The following is a 15,707-nucleotide window of genomic DNA, read 5'->3' as shown; positions in this document are numbered from 1 at the left end:
GAAGCGTTTAACTGCCAGTGACTCTGTGCTCTTCACTGTTGATCCCAGCAGGATGGCTTCACAGTGGAGGGGGAGGATCTGAAGCACGACTTTGAACGGCTGCAGCTGGCCATGGAGATGGTGGGGTTCCTGCCTGCCACGCGCAAACAGTGAGTCCATTCACAACCTGCTCCACAAAGGTCTGCAAACACAGCCCTCGTGAACACACTCACTCGTTCATGTGCCGATTAGTTTTAGGAACGAGCACAAGGTAAATGTCATTTTTGCGTGTGTGTGCGCGTTTTTAACCTGTATGGTTTTTCCTCTCCTCTTTGCAGGATCTTTTCTCTGTTGTCAGCCATCCTTCATCTAGGGAACATCCGTTATAAGAAGAAGACGTACCGCGATGATTCCATCGACATCTGCAATCCTGATGTCCTGCCCGTCGTTTCCGAGCTGCTGGAGGTAAAGAGTCTGACACGTTTCCCCTTCTATTCCGGCTCTAGACACGCTCCAAAATTTTCCCGATGTATCGTCTTTCTGGCAGCGCACACACAAATAAACACACAGTGTGTTCCAGGGCCTCTGTCAGGTGTTGCTGTTAGCAACCTTCCCCAGGATGGAGGCGCACTGCTCCCCTTCTCTCCCGCTCACCCGCTTTGTCCGGGCCCAAACCCCTGAGCTTACAGCCTGGTACATCTTTGCCTAAGGCACTTCTCCTTAGTCTGGAGAAGGCTTGCGCGCCCCCCCCGTTCTCCGCAGAGGAGATTTCCAGGTGTAAATCTATCCGCCGAAGGGGACGTGACGTTAAAATGTGTTTGTCCGTGCCAACGCTGCCAGGCTGGCAGGTTCCGCTCCGTAGACGGGCGTCGGAGTTCTCGGAGCTGTCAGACGTCTGATGGCTAAACCGCTGTTGGAGAAAGTTTCAGGCTTCCAGGGTGTGGAGAATGAAAGCAGAAGACGAGAAGTGTGACATCAGGAAGTTTGTTCTGTTTCATTTAATCCTTTTCCCCCTATAAAATACAGTCCATGCAATAAAGTAGAGACTGTTGAGCTCGAAATATGCAGATGGTGGAATTTCTTTTCATGTGCACGTTGCGGCATATAACAAGGTAGTTTGACTTTATTCCCCACACATGGCTTGATTTACCCCATTTAGAGTTGTGCTGTACATTTATGAACGTAAGCTGGAATCTCCCCTGATGCAGGGAACACCTGGGAGCGTATCCATGAGGAAGAACGGGATCGGGCCTAAAATCTTATCAGCCCAGGTCTTCCTGCTGTGACAGCATGGCTAAGGATGTCGGGGGGGCTTGGGGTGGGCAGAGGATATTGGAGTGGAGGGCATCTGTCCACCTCTGGCTCTCACCATCATGCACTACACATTTATTTTCCCTCCATGCTGCCTAGAATGAGTCTTTTGGCGTATGTTTTATTCGGCCCATTGAGTGATTCTGATTGTGTGTGTAAGTGGCCTGCTGTAGGATGCTGCAAGTCTGTGAGCTTCTGCGCCAGAAGCACACTGTAGTGTCTATAGCATGTTTTCTTGCGCTCCAGAGCTGTCAAACGTTCTGAGCTGAACAGTAGCTTTGTTGTGCTGATCCTTTTGATTTTGGGCCCTCTGTTGTAAACATTGCCCTTGGCTCTGAACATGAACACAGGGTTCTGTTACAAATCCAGTTTCACAGTTGTCACGTATGCATGTAGTGTGGTACAGTATCGATGCATCGCTGTGCTCCGTTGTGCCATAGATGATGAGGGTAATTTTCTGGTCACTGTGGACCCACCATAGCAGCGGGCTGTCAGATGTTTTATAGCTCTATGATCACAATCACAGACCCCAAAGTATATACCAAGAAATGAATCTTTCTCACGACCAATGGTGCGTGTAACTTCTCACGGCCCTTTTCCATGCGTGTATGTAAGCACTGCCTGAGTGAGAGGTCTTTTTTCTGAGTAGACTGCCTCTCAGTCCTGTGCGCAGTCCTGCTAGGAGCCATCGCTGTGCGTCGATCAGATAAACCGCGTCACTTGGTCACCCTTCATCTCCACTGCTACAGGTAAAGGAGGAGACGCTGTTCGAAGCCCTGACCACGCGGAAGACGGTGACCGTCGGGGAGAGGCTCATCGTGCCCTACAAGCTGGCTGAGGTAAGGCAGCACACTTGAAATCCAACTGCGTCGTGGCCGGCGTTGCCCCATCAGACACGGGCGCCAGCTTTGGATCTTGGTCCTAATTCTCCCTCCTCTCACTCTATGGTAACAAAACCCCTGTCTGGCCTGGTGTGACCAGTCATTGCCTGTTTATCCAGTATATTCTGTTGCTCAGCCCCAAAAAAAGCTAATAAAAACAATAACAATGCTAGGCTGTATGCAATTATTACACAAACTTGAAAAGCGGTGCATGATTATGGACATTTCAGGGGTCAATAGGTCAGCGTAATGTAACAGAGCCTTTCAGTGACGCGTCTCGCATGCGTCTAGTGTACACAGAGACGGAGTGCTTGCATAATGCCAGCATTCCCTCGACGCGCGCACACAGAGGCCACGAAGTTCAAACGTGGCAGCGTTCAGACGGACAGAATGCTCAGTGTCCCTGCTCCAGCCTGCGCGTCCGAGACGGCCGTGCTGCGTGCCGAACAACTGCACGCTTCAGTGGGAGACTTCTCCACCCCCTCCGGTCACCTTCCCCACTGGGCTTCTCAAAATCTCTTCATGTAGGAAAGAAAGAGAGAAAAAAATGTTGAGTAGGTCTACTTGAAACTTGTTGCATTCCCCGAGCTCCCCTTGGGGCGGGGTGGGGTGGGGCGGGGGTGGAGGGGATACTTTTGGGGGGGTTTTTTGTTTTTTTTTCTTCCCCTGGTCTAAGTGAGACAGAAATTACAAAGTGGTTGCACAACTTTGAGAAGTTACAAAGGAAAGCACTCTGAAGGGAAGGCAGCCGGGACGACCTCTGTCCAGCCTTTGTGTGCACCGTGTCCGGTTTCAGGGGGATCAGGCCACTTGAGCAGGAGACTGACCCCATAAGTAGGCTCTCAGGTGCTCCCAGGCAGGGCAAGGTGTGCTGAGGGCCCCTGGCGGAGGCCCCTGGCCAAGGGCCCGTAGAGGAGGGACTGGGCTGAATGCCAGGCTGAGGGGTCTTTACGCTCTGCGCTAACCCAGTTTTCATTAGGGCATGTTTGAAAAACAAACACAAGGCACGGCTGCCGGAGACATTCCAGCTGACGTTCACTGACCACACACATGCGTGCATACACACCCCAAACACAAAGGCTTACAAACGGCTAAGTGTCTTACTGCTGATTTTTTTATATATATAATAGTGTGTGCGTGCACATTTTCCACCAAAGAGCCTGTCACTGAGGCTGTTAAACACTCGTTAATCAAAACCAGCGCAGACGCTTCTCTTTGCTCATCAAATTCTGAAGCAACTAATCACTCGGGAGTGTGTTCTGGGTGGCCCTTCACAAAATATTTGTCTTGCAGTCATCCGTTTTTTAGGATCATTGCTTCTAACAGCCCAGGGACAGACAGTTTTGCTATCTGTTTAACTATGTTCCTGCATTGCAAGCTTTGTACCTCTTCTGTTTTACGCCATGGAACAATAACATGTCGGTTCGTTTCGACTCTCTCCATCACTGCTGTAGTGGCTGTTGTCTACAGGCGCAGCTGTGGGGGTGTGCTCATCAGGAACCGTTTGTCAGTAGTTTACACAAATCAAATCCCTGTATGGTCTACGCTGTGCCGGCGGTTTAGCATCTAAGCTCCTAATGCTGCTATTCATGGCCCCGAGGAGGAAGGTGTAAGAGAGAATGCCAGTGGATGTGGCTGATGACTGCCCACCACGCTTCACTCCTCTTCCTCTCTTTACTCCAGAGGCTTCATCACTATAACTGTATGTATGTAATTTATTTATTTTTTTGTTGTTACAGCACTAGCTAACCACTAGCTGGTTACTGTGATTTAAGAGGACCGGGGCACATCACGTATAACGCCCTGATGGTGCTGCAGGGGGCCCCCCAGGAACGCAGGCCCAGGGTGGTCAGCGCAGTGCTGTCCTACCAGATCACGCCAGACGGGCTCACGCTGACCAGTGTCTGCCGTTCCTTTGCAGGCTGGGACAGTGCGTGACTCTATGGCCAAGTCCCTCTACAGTGCCCTCTTTGACTGGATCGTGTTCCGAATCAATCACGCCCTGCTCAACACCCGAGACCTGGAGGAGTCGGTCAAGGTATGCGGGATTACCCAGAAGTTTGCGTTACTGCGACTACAGGAGGGAAAGCGGGGCAGAGGGTGCAGGAGTAGCTGGAAGCAGTCTGGCGCACGATGGCCGCGGGTCGGGTCTCCAGGCCGCTGCCCTGCCAGCTCGGTTCAGACGCAGCACGAGCACATCTGAAGCCGATTTTCCATGCTACTCCGCTGTTCCCTCTCTGCTGGAGAGTGCTGTATTAATCTGGGAATTATGGATGCAGACATTATGTAATTGGATCTTTTCAGCCACAAAGCATGCAGCTGGTTGTTTTTACTTTTACATAAAATTCTCTTTTTTGTGTTCTCACAGAGCAAATAGAGAGGAGAGAAAACTCTGTTGGCTTGCATGGTTTATAATGACTCCTGCATTGTCTTCCCAGATCTTGTCCATTGGGGTCCTGGACATCTTTGGCTTTGAAGACTACGAGAACAACAGCTTCGAGCAGTTCTGCATAAACTTTGCCAACGAGAGGCTTCAGCACTACTTTAACCAGCACATCTTTAAACTGGAACAGGTGGGCCTTTTTTTCCACCCAGGCTTCCATCTGGACCTCAGGGAATGTCGTCACTCCCACTTCACACACTCCGCTCAACGTTACCTGCTAATAACAACAGATTATTTTTTTGGCCAGCAATTATAGCCTTAAGTTGCTTTGACTTAAAAAAAACAACAACAACAAAAAAAAAAAGAGTGAAAAGTAATGCTATGTTCTCTGTATGGGAACCTTCCCCTGGATGCTCTTGTACTCTTGCTTCATGTGACGAGCAAACTACTTTTCCTCTAGAGTTCTCTCTCTTCTCACTCTTTTGATCCATTTTATTGTCTCAGTTTTCCCCCACTTCAGATGGCTGTTTGTCTTCAGGATCAGCAGGAGTGCCTGCTAGGGAGGACGGTTTTTCGTTTGGCCATCACGGAGTGCATGCCTCATGACCGAAAATCTCAAGTGTGCTTCTTGGTTTACATGGTGGCAAGAAGTTGGCATGGGGTGACTTCTAATGGTTAACGGCATTGTCGTTGTAAATGTTCTGAGAATTGTAAACACATGACGGCACAATGAGAGAGAAGCTCTGTTGTACTCGATAACATCATTTGCCCAGTGTTGCTGTTCCCCTTGGTTAACTACAGCGCCCACAAATCATTGTAATCACAGCCTGTCCAAGCAGTGCCTTTGTGAGTCACCTTTTAAAGCACATGTTGGTTCAGAGAAGGCATGTTAAGTTTTCTCCGCGGGCACCTACTTGAACAGCGTCTCCTCTGACGGGTTCACCTTCGTTTTCGCCAAGTCAAAATACAGATAACTGAAGATCACCAACAACCTTTATTCTTTCACTAATTTGCAATAAGAAGTTCGTAATGTGAGGAGCAGAACCAGGTTGGCAGTGCTCACAGGCCTGAACATCAAGCCCAAATAAGCAGCCCTTCAAATCCTGGTCGAACAGTCTGTGCACACGGCGAGAACGCTCAGACGCACAGCTGACCACTTGTGCTATTTCAGACTGTCTTTTAAAAGAGCCATTGGAGTAAGTGTCCATTTGTGGGCCCTTGTGTGCCCCAACTGCGCTGTCGTCCCTGCCGTGTCTCGTAGGCCCGACTGAAGTGGTATTGTCTCCCTCCGGAGATCCAGAGACCGCGCCGCTCGGACGGCCGAGGCGCGCCCCGCCCGCCTGTGTGCCAGATCAGATCTGACCTGCATCAGAGACTGCTTCCATTATCCCATCAGACAGGAGAAGTTGCAGCCAGCAGCCCATAAAAGAGAAGCTCTTTATGCAAGAGGCGGCCCTGGTGGGAACTGTCGCGCTCGCTGGCGGTCTGAGTTTAACCTGTGAGAATGGCTTCAGGGTCGAGCCATATATGGGTTTTTTTGTTTGTTTGTTTTTTTGGATGGAATGAGTAAAATTGAGGCCCAGCAAGGCTGGATATTGGATTGCTGTACTACACTGTTCTATTATGAGGACATTAGGTGTTTTTATCTAGTATCAACTTAACCCTTGCCTTTATTTAAAGAGACTCGATGTGCAAGTGAGAATTCTCTGCAGAAACAGCCTAGCGCTTTGTCTTGGGCCCTGTGCTTTAGCCAGGCTGTGTGCTTGCTCACTGGCCTCGGCAGGACCAGAGGCAGTCTGCTTCTCTTATTCATGAGAAAAGGGGAGAAGTTTGTTCTGTATGTCCAGAAGGGGAAGAATTCCTGATGACGTGATGATGGCAGCACCCCTGGGTTCTAAGATACCGGCTATGGGATGCTACACCAAGCTCCATGCATTAATTGTGGAGAAAGATGGAAAATATTAGATTCAAATGTCAGGAATGAGTCTGCAGTGCTTTCCCAAATGTACCGCATTCCGAACTTGAATGAACTCTTGAGGCTACTGCAGACTTTTTCCTTTCAATGGTTCAACCACAGCATGTTCAAACACCACTGTCCTTTGTCACACTTAAGATCAGACAGGATATCTGCATAATTCTTAACGAAGTTATTTTGTTTTTGTAATGGCAGTAGCATTAGTAATAAGAGCAGCGATTAGTCATTTTAATAGCACTAACAGTCCTCCCGTACGGTAGCTGACTTGCGGCCTCGCCTGCGAGATCTCCTGCCTGTCCCTCGGCTACGCCTGGCATGCGTGCCACCTGCCGCCCATAAATCCCGGCATGCTGGAGTGTCTCTGGAAAAAGGCGGGCGTGCCACGTGTGCGTGCCCTCTCTCCGCAGGCCATTTAATGGCAGTTTTTCTTCCCCTCCCGCCCTTCGGTTCCACCTTCATGCCATTTACGGAGATGCAGTTAGCCCTGTTTTATTTGTCTCCCTTTGGCAGCGGTTTGGGGCCTGTTCCTCGCGACAGCCAAAAGGGGCCCCGAGTGAAAAGTGGCAGCTGAAGTCGGAGGTCCCGGCGCTGTGCACGGGTGGGGAGCTGGGGTCTGGCGGCCCCCTGCCCCTGCCTGGACACTACTTGGGGGGCCAAGGGGGATGGAGCTTGTTGGATCGTCATTTGTCTTTATAAGACTAAACAGATCAGATAAACTGCCCCCTGCCTCAAGACCCCTTATTGTACTCCAAATAGCAATAAAGAACAAATAAATCAATGTTCTACTTTCTTTAATGTAACCTTTTAATTGGTCAATATGTCCTATAATTCCTTTCTTGTTTTACTGTTTGTGCGTGGATGTATTTCTTTATGATATTTATTGACCATGGTTTGAAGAATTATTAGTCATTTATTATTCAGTAATTATTTTCCTAAATATTTGTATCAATCTTGGCACATAGAAGGCGGCGATCTTCTGATTCTTCAGGCATACTCCCTACTGTACGTGTACTTTAGCTGTAACACTAAACTACATTGTTAATTTTACACTTTTACGTTTAAGAAGAAAATGATTTTATGAAACCTTTACTGGATTACGGGTTTGACTGTTCTATGTATGTGTCCCGAAATCTACGGACACGTGAAATACATTAAAACTTTTTTTTTTTTAAAGCCAGTGAAATGTGAAAAATGCCTTTATGTTAAAGTAGCAAGGCCGCGGCCAGAGAGCCGTGAGCGCTTCCCTGGCCTGCAGGCTGTTGATCTAGCTGCAAAGGTGATATGAAAGAAATGCCAGGGTCCGGGTGGAGACGTGTGGGTTGCATAACGACGCATATTAAAAGTAAATTGGCTGAATAATCCGTGTAATCGATACTCGTGTGTGTGTGTGTGTGTGTGAAGAACGAGTCATATTGTGCGTTTTGTTGCTGTAGCTTTCATTCCAGCGGGGCCTTGTTTAGCGTATTGTCAAGCTGAGACGCTTTTGGGGGGGGGGGGGGGGGGGACTTTTCAGACAGTAAGATGCTTTGTCCCGCCTTCTTTCAGGGGCATGTTTATTTTGTGTTTTCACTCTGTCGTCAGGAAGAGTACAGGGCAGAGGGCATCACCTGGCATAACATCGACTACATCGACAACACGGGCTGCATCAACCTCATCAGCAAGAAACCAACGGCGCTCTTCCACCTACTGGACGAAGAATGCAAGTGAGTGACGCTTCCAGAAACGATGCACCGGGGACTCACCTATCCCTGACGGTCTCAGTGATTTTATGTCTGCATTTCCGTCAAAAAGGAGACAAGCCCGTTTTATTTCAAAGATAAAAACTGGAGCCTTTTTTTTTTTATTGCGCACTTTTTCCTTTGTGGGATGAAATGAGGCGAAGTCGCCTCCCCTTAACATGGCTGGAAATCTTGGTCTGCGCGGCTCATAGCCCGGCTCTCTGGTGGCACATTCTTCCTCTTCCTGTTGCTTTTCCGTGTGTTGGCAGCACTAGTCATCCCCTCAAGGCCAGAGGAACTGTGTGCCTGTCATATGCCCCGCCGCCCAGGTGACCAGACTTAACAAGCCTGCGCGTTCTCCGGTGTTGAGACCCAGTTCCACGATACCAATTTGAAGCGCTCTTTACCACTGGGACACTTCTCCGGTGATTCAGATGAGGCGTATTTAAAAATATTCAAATGAACTCAAACAAAAGCATCACGTTTTTCTGCAGGCTGGTGGGTTTTTCTGCGTACAGCTGATGTCCTTCCGCTGTAGTTTTTGAGGCGTTTTGTCTCCGCTGGGTTAATCAGCACTGTGTGTGTGTGTGTGTGTTAATGAACTCTGCCACATGCAGCGTGTCACTTCCTCAATGGACGTGCTCATGAGTGCTACCCGGGCCAGGCCACGCTGCTCCTGGAGGAACCCGGCGCTGACACAGGAGTGTTTTGTATTTACAGGGCCAGCGCCAAGCGCGCAGCCCGCGCAAGGCACCGTCCAAACCACTCCAGCCCACGCGTCCGTGCCCGCACGCAGGCCCGGCGCTAACGCTCTCCCTGCCTGTCCTACCGCAGCTTCCCTCAGGCCACCAACCAGACGCTGCTGGACAAGTTCAAGCGGCAGCATGAGGGAAACAGCTACATCGAGTTCCCCGCCGTGATGGAGCCGGCCTTCATCATCAGGCACTACGCCGGGAAGGTCAAGTACGGCGTGAAGGTAAGCGGAGCGGAGCCTCGCGTCACGCGCTACAACTCAACGGCGGACGCGTAATTCGTCCGACGCCTCGCTCGCGCGCTCGCGCTTGAATGGCGTCCTGTCATGTCATGCGATTGTCACGTTGCGTAGGCATAGACGTCGCGGACGGAGCGTGTGGAATGTCTGCGGCCGGGAAGCGTTTTGAAATTCATGATGGCCGTCGAAGCAAAGCAGACTACAAACATCAGTAACGCTGATGCAACCTCACCAAACGTGCAGTCCTCAAACTGAGCGCGAGGCCCTGACCAATGCCAGCACGTCCAGCGTTATGTTGGGGGCAGTGGATGTTTGCCGGACTCTCATCTTTAAGACGCAGCGCCTGGTGCCGTGCAGTAGTCCGCGTAGCAATCGCTCGGAAGGCAGTAGACACGTTTATGTGCCGCTGTTTGAGTAATATGTTTACAAACCAAAATGTGGAGCAGCATAACAGGAGTCTGCAAGGGTCACCGTGCAATCTGTTGCAGGCCTTATGTTTTAAAAGCGCACAGCCAACTGTGAGAATCTATTTTTAGTTATTTGATATATTAATTATTGAGCCTGTTTTAAAAGTGGTATTTGTGAGTGTTGATTTTTAGATTAGTATTTTGTTTTTTGACGTTTTTCCGTCTTTTAGTCTGTTCAATCTCCTCGATGATTATGCTGAATGTTACATTACATGCAGTGAACCCTAACCCTGTTATAATTTGGGGTTGTGGATGGACCTTGGTTTAAAGTGTCCCATGTCCAGCCATGTGCTGAACTGGGAGATGACGATGTTTGTCAGTACGATAATTTGATATTGTTGCTTTTCATTGTGTGACCTGAGGTGTCTGGGTTGTAAATAAGCCTTTAATCACCATGTCTCTGAATGTCACTGTGTGGTCCGCACTAGGCATGAACCCCCACAATGGTGATGACAGTCGTTCAGAGTGCTTCCTTGACGCAACCCCAGGTTGCGTCACTGGTGTTCGGACCCCGCGAGGCTGCCCTCGTCTCACCTCTGTCTCCTCTTCCGGCAGGATTTCCGGGAGAAGAACACGGACCACATGCGGCCGGACATCGTGGCCCTTCTGAAGAGCAGCCGGAACGCTTTCATCGGTGGCCTGATTGGCATTGACCCTGTGGCCACGTTCCGCTGGGCTGTGCTGCGTGCCTACTTCCGAGCCGTTGTGGCCTTCCGAGAGGCGGGGAGGAGACGTGTTGAGAAGAGGAGTGGTGAGACTTGTGCTGAGCCAAACACAGATGCATGGGGCCCCGACACCAGAAAAGGAACTAGCCGCTGGCATATACTGTGATTTTGCATTTGAACGATAGTTAGGACAGTCACTGATGGCAGTCCCTTCACCCAGCACAGAGTAGCATTGTGGGATGGTTTAGCACTCATTGCTCAACGCAGCACAGTAACTTCAGTCATCGGTGTAATGTTGAGGCACTTTTGCTGCCGCGTGCTCACAGCTGGGGGTCAGTAGTGATTTGCAGTGCGATCCTGTGTCTGTGTGCGCGCATCCAAGCCGGCCTGTGGTAGCTTAGCTTCTGAACTTGCTCATACTACCCAGCTCCTATCGCTTGGACCTTTGCTCTGCTGCTCTTTAGAGCTTCAGCTCTCTCCCCTCTCGCTGTATTGGGATTCGAAGGCAGCCTGTAGGCTAACGGCGAGACGGAACGCAGGGGCTTGGTGCTTTAAGTGCAACAGTAGAGGCAGGGGAGTGCTGTCTTCAGCTCCAGAAGTCACCCACCTTCAGTTGAGTAATGGCATTCGCTCCAGAGCGCCCTCTGAGAGATCCCAGTCAGACGTGGCCTCTTAACCCCTGCACATGTGCGTGCCACCCCCACCGTTACTGCATTATCACAAGACATGTGTTTCTAGAGATAAATGGCCCGATATTTGGGTCTTGATTACTTTTTCTCCCTTCCAAAAAAAAAGTGCTCCCAGGGAAGGCTTCGTTTAATTTAATGAAATGGCTCTCAAAGCCGTATTTCATCTTTGTGTGGAGGGCGGATGGAAGCAAGAGATAATTATAGTTGACATCATTATCACTGAAACAGCAGTTATGTTTAAAAGAGCACTCAGGCAGAGGGGCCACGGCCCCAGGGAGAGCACCTGGGGCCAGACGTCAGACTCTGGTAGACCCAGCTTAGCCACTGCAGGGTATGGGTTCTCTCTCTCTCTCTCTCTCTCTCTGTCTGTCTGTCTCTCGCCTTACAGGTGATTCTCTAGTAATTGCGCAGCTCCTACCTGTTTAATCTGCCTTTCTGTCTCCATCTCTCTCTGGTTTATTTCTTCCCTCCCAAGGGCACGGTGATGCGGCTCCGTGTGCGGCCTTGAAAAGCGTGGATAGTTTTAGCTTTCTGCATCACCCTGTGCACCAGCGAAGCTTAGAGATCCTGCAGAGATGCAAAGAGGAGAGAAACAGTAAGGCTCCCCTCCCCCACGCACCCGAGGGCCTCGGCGCTGGGCGAGCAGTCCAGCCAAACCCCGGCGTCCAGGCTGCGCTAGTTCACCGACCCTGATCGTACCTGGACGGCTCCGAGTTCTGACCGCAGACGGTCTCTCGGCACCGGTGTGATTTTTCCTGTGTCCCATCCGTCGCCGTTGAGTCTGGGTTTTTCCACTTGGCTGGTGTTTCCCTTCTGTCTGAGCCCTTCAGCCCTGCACCTGTCTGTGTGTCCATATGCATTCTTGCATGATGTCACCCTGGGCTGGTCTGGTCTTTCACTAACAGCCGTGAATGTGGGTGGGTGGGTGGGTGTGTGTGTCTGTGTGATGTGTGGGTTCAGTGCAATCTGCATGCTGCTCCAGCACCCCACAGCTAATGCCCACCTGGAGCCTGCTCCCACGCGAGGTACGCTCTCTACACTCCTCCCCCGGGAGAAGTCTTGCTGTGGCACGCATTAGACACTCTTTAGGACATGCATGACGTGGCCATTAATTGTGTTGTTAGTTGCCGCTTTCTTGTGGAGTTTGTCAGATACATTTACTGTGTAAATCTAATTTGTATAAAATGTTTGTAGCATGTTTGTTACTAACTACATTTTATGTTTTAGCAAAACTGATGGGACACGCCTTTCTATTTTTCATGATTTTTACAAAAAAGGTTTGCCAAGTGTCTTTGCTGCTAGCATGAGACTGTAGCGCTTAGAAATAACCCAAGTGCTGGACAATAAAAAGGGGAAAAAAAAAAAAAAAAAAACTATAAAACTGACTTTTGCCTCACCAGTGATGAAATGGGCATTAATGTGGGGAAGAAAAAAAAAAAAATTATATATAAATTTTCTTTTTGCACAATTTTATGTACCAGTGGCAGCATACTTTGGTCCATATAGTTTAAGAGCTGTGCAGTGCCGTTTATTTTTTAACTTAAGCAGGGTGGTTCTACTTTAGCAGGCATGAAGTCAAATCCCTCCTCGGCAGAAGGCATGGTTTGTGACGTGGCTCGTCCGGCCCACACCGGCTCAGTCCTGATCACGTACATGACCCTCATGTCATCTGTCATGTTGGCTGTAACCCCATCGCTCACTGTCATCTGTGTGTGTGAGTGTGTGAGTGAGATGTGGTGCCCTCTGTAAGGCCTGTTCTCTGTGCTCTGTCCCAGGTATGAGTAGAAGAATTCCTCGCACACCACTCTCAGACCTGCAGGGTAGCAACAACGAGTGCACCCCTCGGTAAGAGCCCCCCCCCCGCGGGACACACACGCGAAGTCTTAACGCTGCACGCCTCCATCTGACCTCAGATACTCATCGTTAAGTTCAACATTGCGTAGCGACAATACCATGATGCAACCCTTTGCTATGTAGCCCTCACTGATTTTCATCTGTGACTCAGAAATGGATAATGTCTCTTCTGTGAGAAATGGAAAAAAAAAATGTCAAGGATGAGACCCTGCTTGCTGCTCTAGCTGGGCACCCAGCCTTGTCCTTTTGTGGGGAGCGATAAGCGCAGTGACCCCGAGCCCCCCTCTTCTCTGCCCTGAGATTAGTCCGAGAGTCCTCAGCAACTGGGCTGTTGCGAAAGGCTCATAATGGCCCTTTTGTTTCCCCTTAAAGTCCTCCTAATGTGATTTGCAACCGCGCACACCGGGTTACTGGGTGATAGCTAAACCCCACGCAGCTGTTTCCTGCGTGATGTCAGAGTGCAGCTATGTGCTCACCCGGAGGTCAACCCCGGAAGCCTGATGCATACGTGCTCCCCGCAAGGCCCTGCTCCGGAGAGCCGCACTGTCCCTCCCCTGGGTCCCGCGCCCCGCCCACGCTGCTCACCGGAGCCTCTAAATTACTCCCAGCCACACATGGACTTAACAGCCTCCCCGTGCCGGAGCGAGTGGGCTTTGCTCTGGAAACGGGCCCCACGCCGCTCCGCACCACATCTGCTTCTGATCAAGTGAGCGGCGATGCGAGAGGCCGGAGTCACCCCGCTTCGGTTTGTTCTGCAGCTAGCCATTTTATCAGCTTTTTACATACAAAATAGTCTTTCTTGTTTCAAGTGTGCAGGTTCTTGTGCAGGCATATCAAGGGAGAGTCTGTCGTTGGCAAAATAAAAGCAGTTCACAGCTCATGTAGCAGGGCACAGTGAAGACATTAATTACCTTGTTAACGTTGCGTTTGGTTTATTATGGTTTATGGTTAACGTTAACCTACTGTAAATAGTAATCTGAATTTATAGTATTACCACTAAAGGATTGGGGGGGGGGGGAGTTGTTAAGTATTTGCAGTGAAAGTACACTGGAAGAACTCCATGGCAATACGCCGGGCAGCTCATGTAAAGTTTTCATTCCAAGTGTTTGGAATATTTTTTCCTTCAAAATAGCATAAGCCAAGTGTGGTAGGTATGCCCAGCTCTTATCTTGGTATCCATGGAGACCGATAATATGCTACTAAAGCTCATTACATCCAGATTCACTGCTAGTTTGTAGACACAGAGCAGGACAGGGGTGGTAGTCTCTGCCTTGCGTATTTATCAGCCCAGACTGCACCGCTGCCTCTGAGCGAAGCCAATTTATTTGCTTTTGGCTCGTATTGCTTTATGGAAGTTCTGTTATTTACAGCCCCTGTGCTCAGTGTGTCTGTGCATGCCAAGGGTTTACATCAGTCAGAGGTACTGGACCAGCTGTTATTGTTGTCAGAAAGCCTCTGGTCCTGCTCACTCGGGCCTGACGTTTTTTCCTCGGCATGCTGGGCCTAACGGCGTCCAGCACAGGCTCGCCGCACAGACCTCTCCAGGGTGCGGGTCACCCCTTTGCTCTGTAGTAAGGGAAACTACTGTGCCACTTCAATCAAGCATTTACGAGGAGCCGCTATTTTCAGTCAACCAATTGAACCCAGAAGTCTGGTTACTGACGACCACTGCATCTGACTGTTTAAAAATGCACTCTTTTTTTTGTTGGGTTCAAAAAATGTTTGGCTGTTTTAAAATACTCCAAGTTAAGGAGACCAAAATGTGATGCCAAAACGGGTGAAAATAAAGAACAGCTCTCGTCACCTTGTGGTGCGGAGGGCCAAATGTGTGTGATAAATTGTCCTTAAAATGCTTGGAATACTTAATCCTTTAAATCTTTGTAATTTAAAGTGTAAAGCGGCCGTAAAGTAAACCTCTCGACACCTCCGGCCCCTCTGCCGGCCCTCGTCGCTAAGGGCGTCTGGCCTTCGCTTCCCCAGCTAGGTCGTCACAAAGGCTCCCACTCCCCACTCTTGCGCAGGCCTAAGTGGTTTTCTCTGGGATTGGGGTTAACCATCCCAACCTCTCAAGCAGATACAGGGGCTCCGGTTCGCTGGGCGGGCGGGCTTTACCTTGCAGCTCGAGGGTGGTCGGACAGAATTGAGGCTCCAACTTCCACATCCATCAACTCGCAGTGCAGTCATCCAGCCCTGCCTAACGAAAGGAATGTTTCCGAACTCGGATCAGACACATCCAGCTTTAAAAAGAGTGAATGAAAGTATGACTTTGAGACTTTGTTGTCCTCTATGGCAATAGAAGAGGTGCATATTTGCCCAAAAGCATAATCATCTGCAGTCCGTTTCCCACAATCCCCGCTGTGCGTTGCGCTAATGACGCTTGCTCATTTGAGTCATGCTCAAAGAGTCTGTGATGAACTCTGTGCACGCGAGTCCAGTGTTGGATCTGATCAGGACTCCACCTGCCTGCACGTGTGCATCAGTTTCTGAGCGTGTGTGTGTGTGTGTGTGTGTGTGTGTGTGTGTGTGTGTGTGTGTGTGTGTGTGTGTGTGTGTGTGTGTGTGTGTGTGTGTGTGTGTGTGTGTGTGCGCGCGTGCTGTGTTCAGCAGGGAGGGCCGGAACTTGCGTGGTGTGAGACTGAGCCGGCTGTCCACCTCCGACGAGGATGGCATCTTCATCAACTCCACCAGCAGCAGGCTTCTGGAACGCGCCCATGGCATCCTCATGTGAGACTCCCTTACACACTGCAGTCATAGCGGCGCACTCGCCAGTGTTGGGTCCTTCTTAACCTGCTCC

General features: G+C 50.0%; 1 protein-coding gene across 9 annotated transcripts in view; it reads left to right on the top strand.

The window, feature by feature from the left end:
* Window positions 1–15,707, top strand: part of myo9aa (myosin IXAa) — a 63,657-nt gene that overhangs the window by 33,187 nt on the left and 14,763 nt on the right. For 3 of the 9 annotated variants that reach the window (XM_035532157.1, XM_035532177.1, XM_035532146.1), the window contains 11 exons: window positions 49–149; window positions 318–444; window positions 2,040–2,129; window positions 4,093–4,209; window positions 4,610–4,744; window positions 8,111–8,232; window positions 9,082–9,223; window positions 10,261–10,456; window positions 11,535–11,654; window positions 12,835–12,904; window positions 15,518–15,637. In XM_035532157.1, coding sequence (XP_035388050.1) covers window positions 49–149; window positions 318–444; window positions 2,040–2,129; window positions 4,093–4,209; window positions 4,610–4,744; window positions 8,111–8,232; window positions 9,082–9,223; window positions 10,261–10,456; window positions 11,535–11,654; window positions 12,835–12,904; window positions 15,518–15,637 — 1,340 coding nt within the window. The remainder of the gene's footprint in view (window positions 1–48; window positions 150–317; window positions 445–2,039; window positions 2,130–4,092; window positions 4,210–4,609; window positions 4,745–8,110; window positions 8,233–9,081; window positions 9,224–10,260; window positions 10,457–11,534; window positions 11,655–12,834; window positions 12,905–15,517; window positions 15,638–15,707) is intronic. The other 6 variants (XM_035532162.1, XM_035532149.1, XM_035532153.1 and 3 more) reach the window with 5 other exon arrangements.

Source organism: Electrophorus electricus, chromosome 1, assembly GCF_013358815.1.
Source record: "Electrophorus electricus isolate fEleEle1 chromosome 1, fEleEle1.pri, whole genome shotgun sequence".
NCBI classification, from domain to species: Eukaryota; Metazoa; Chordata; class Actinopteri; order Gymnotiformes; family Gymnotidae; genus Electrophorus; species Electrophorus electricus.
Note: the sequence above shows the minus strand (reverse complement) of the source record. Positions and strands in the feature narration are given on the sequence as shown.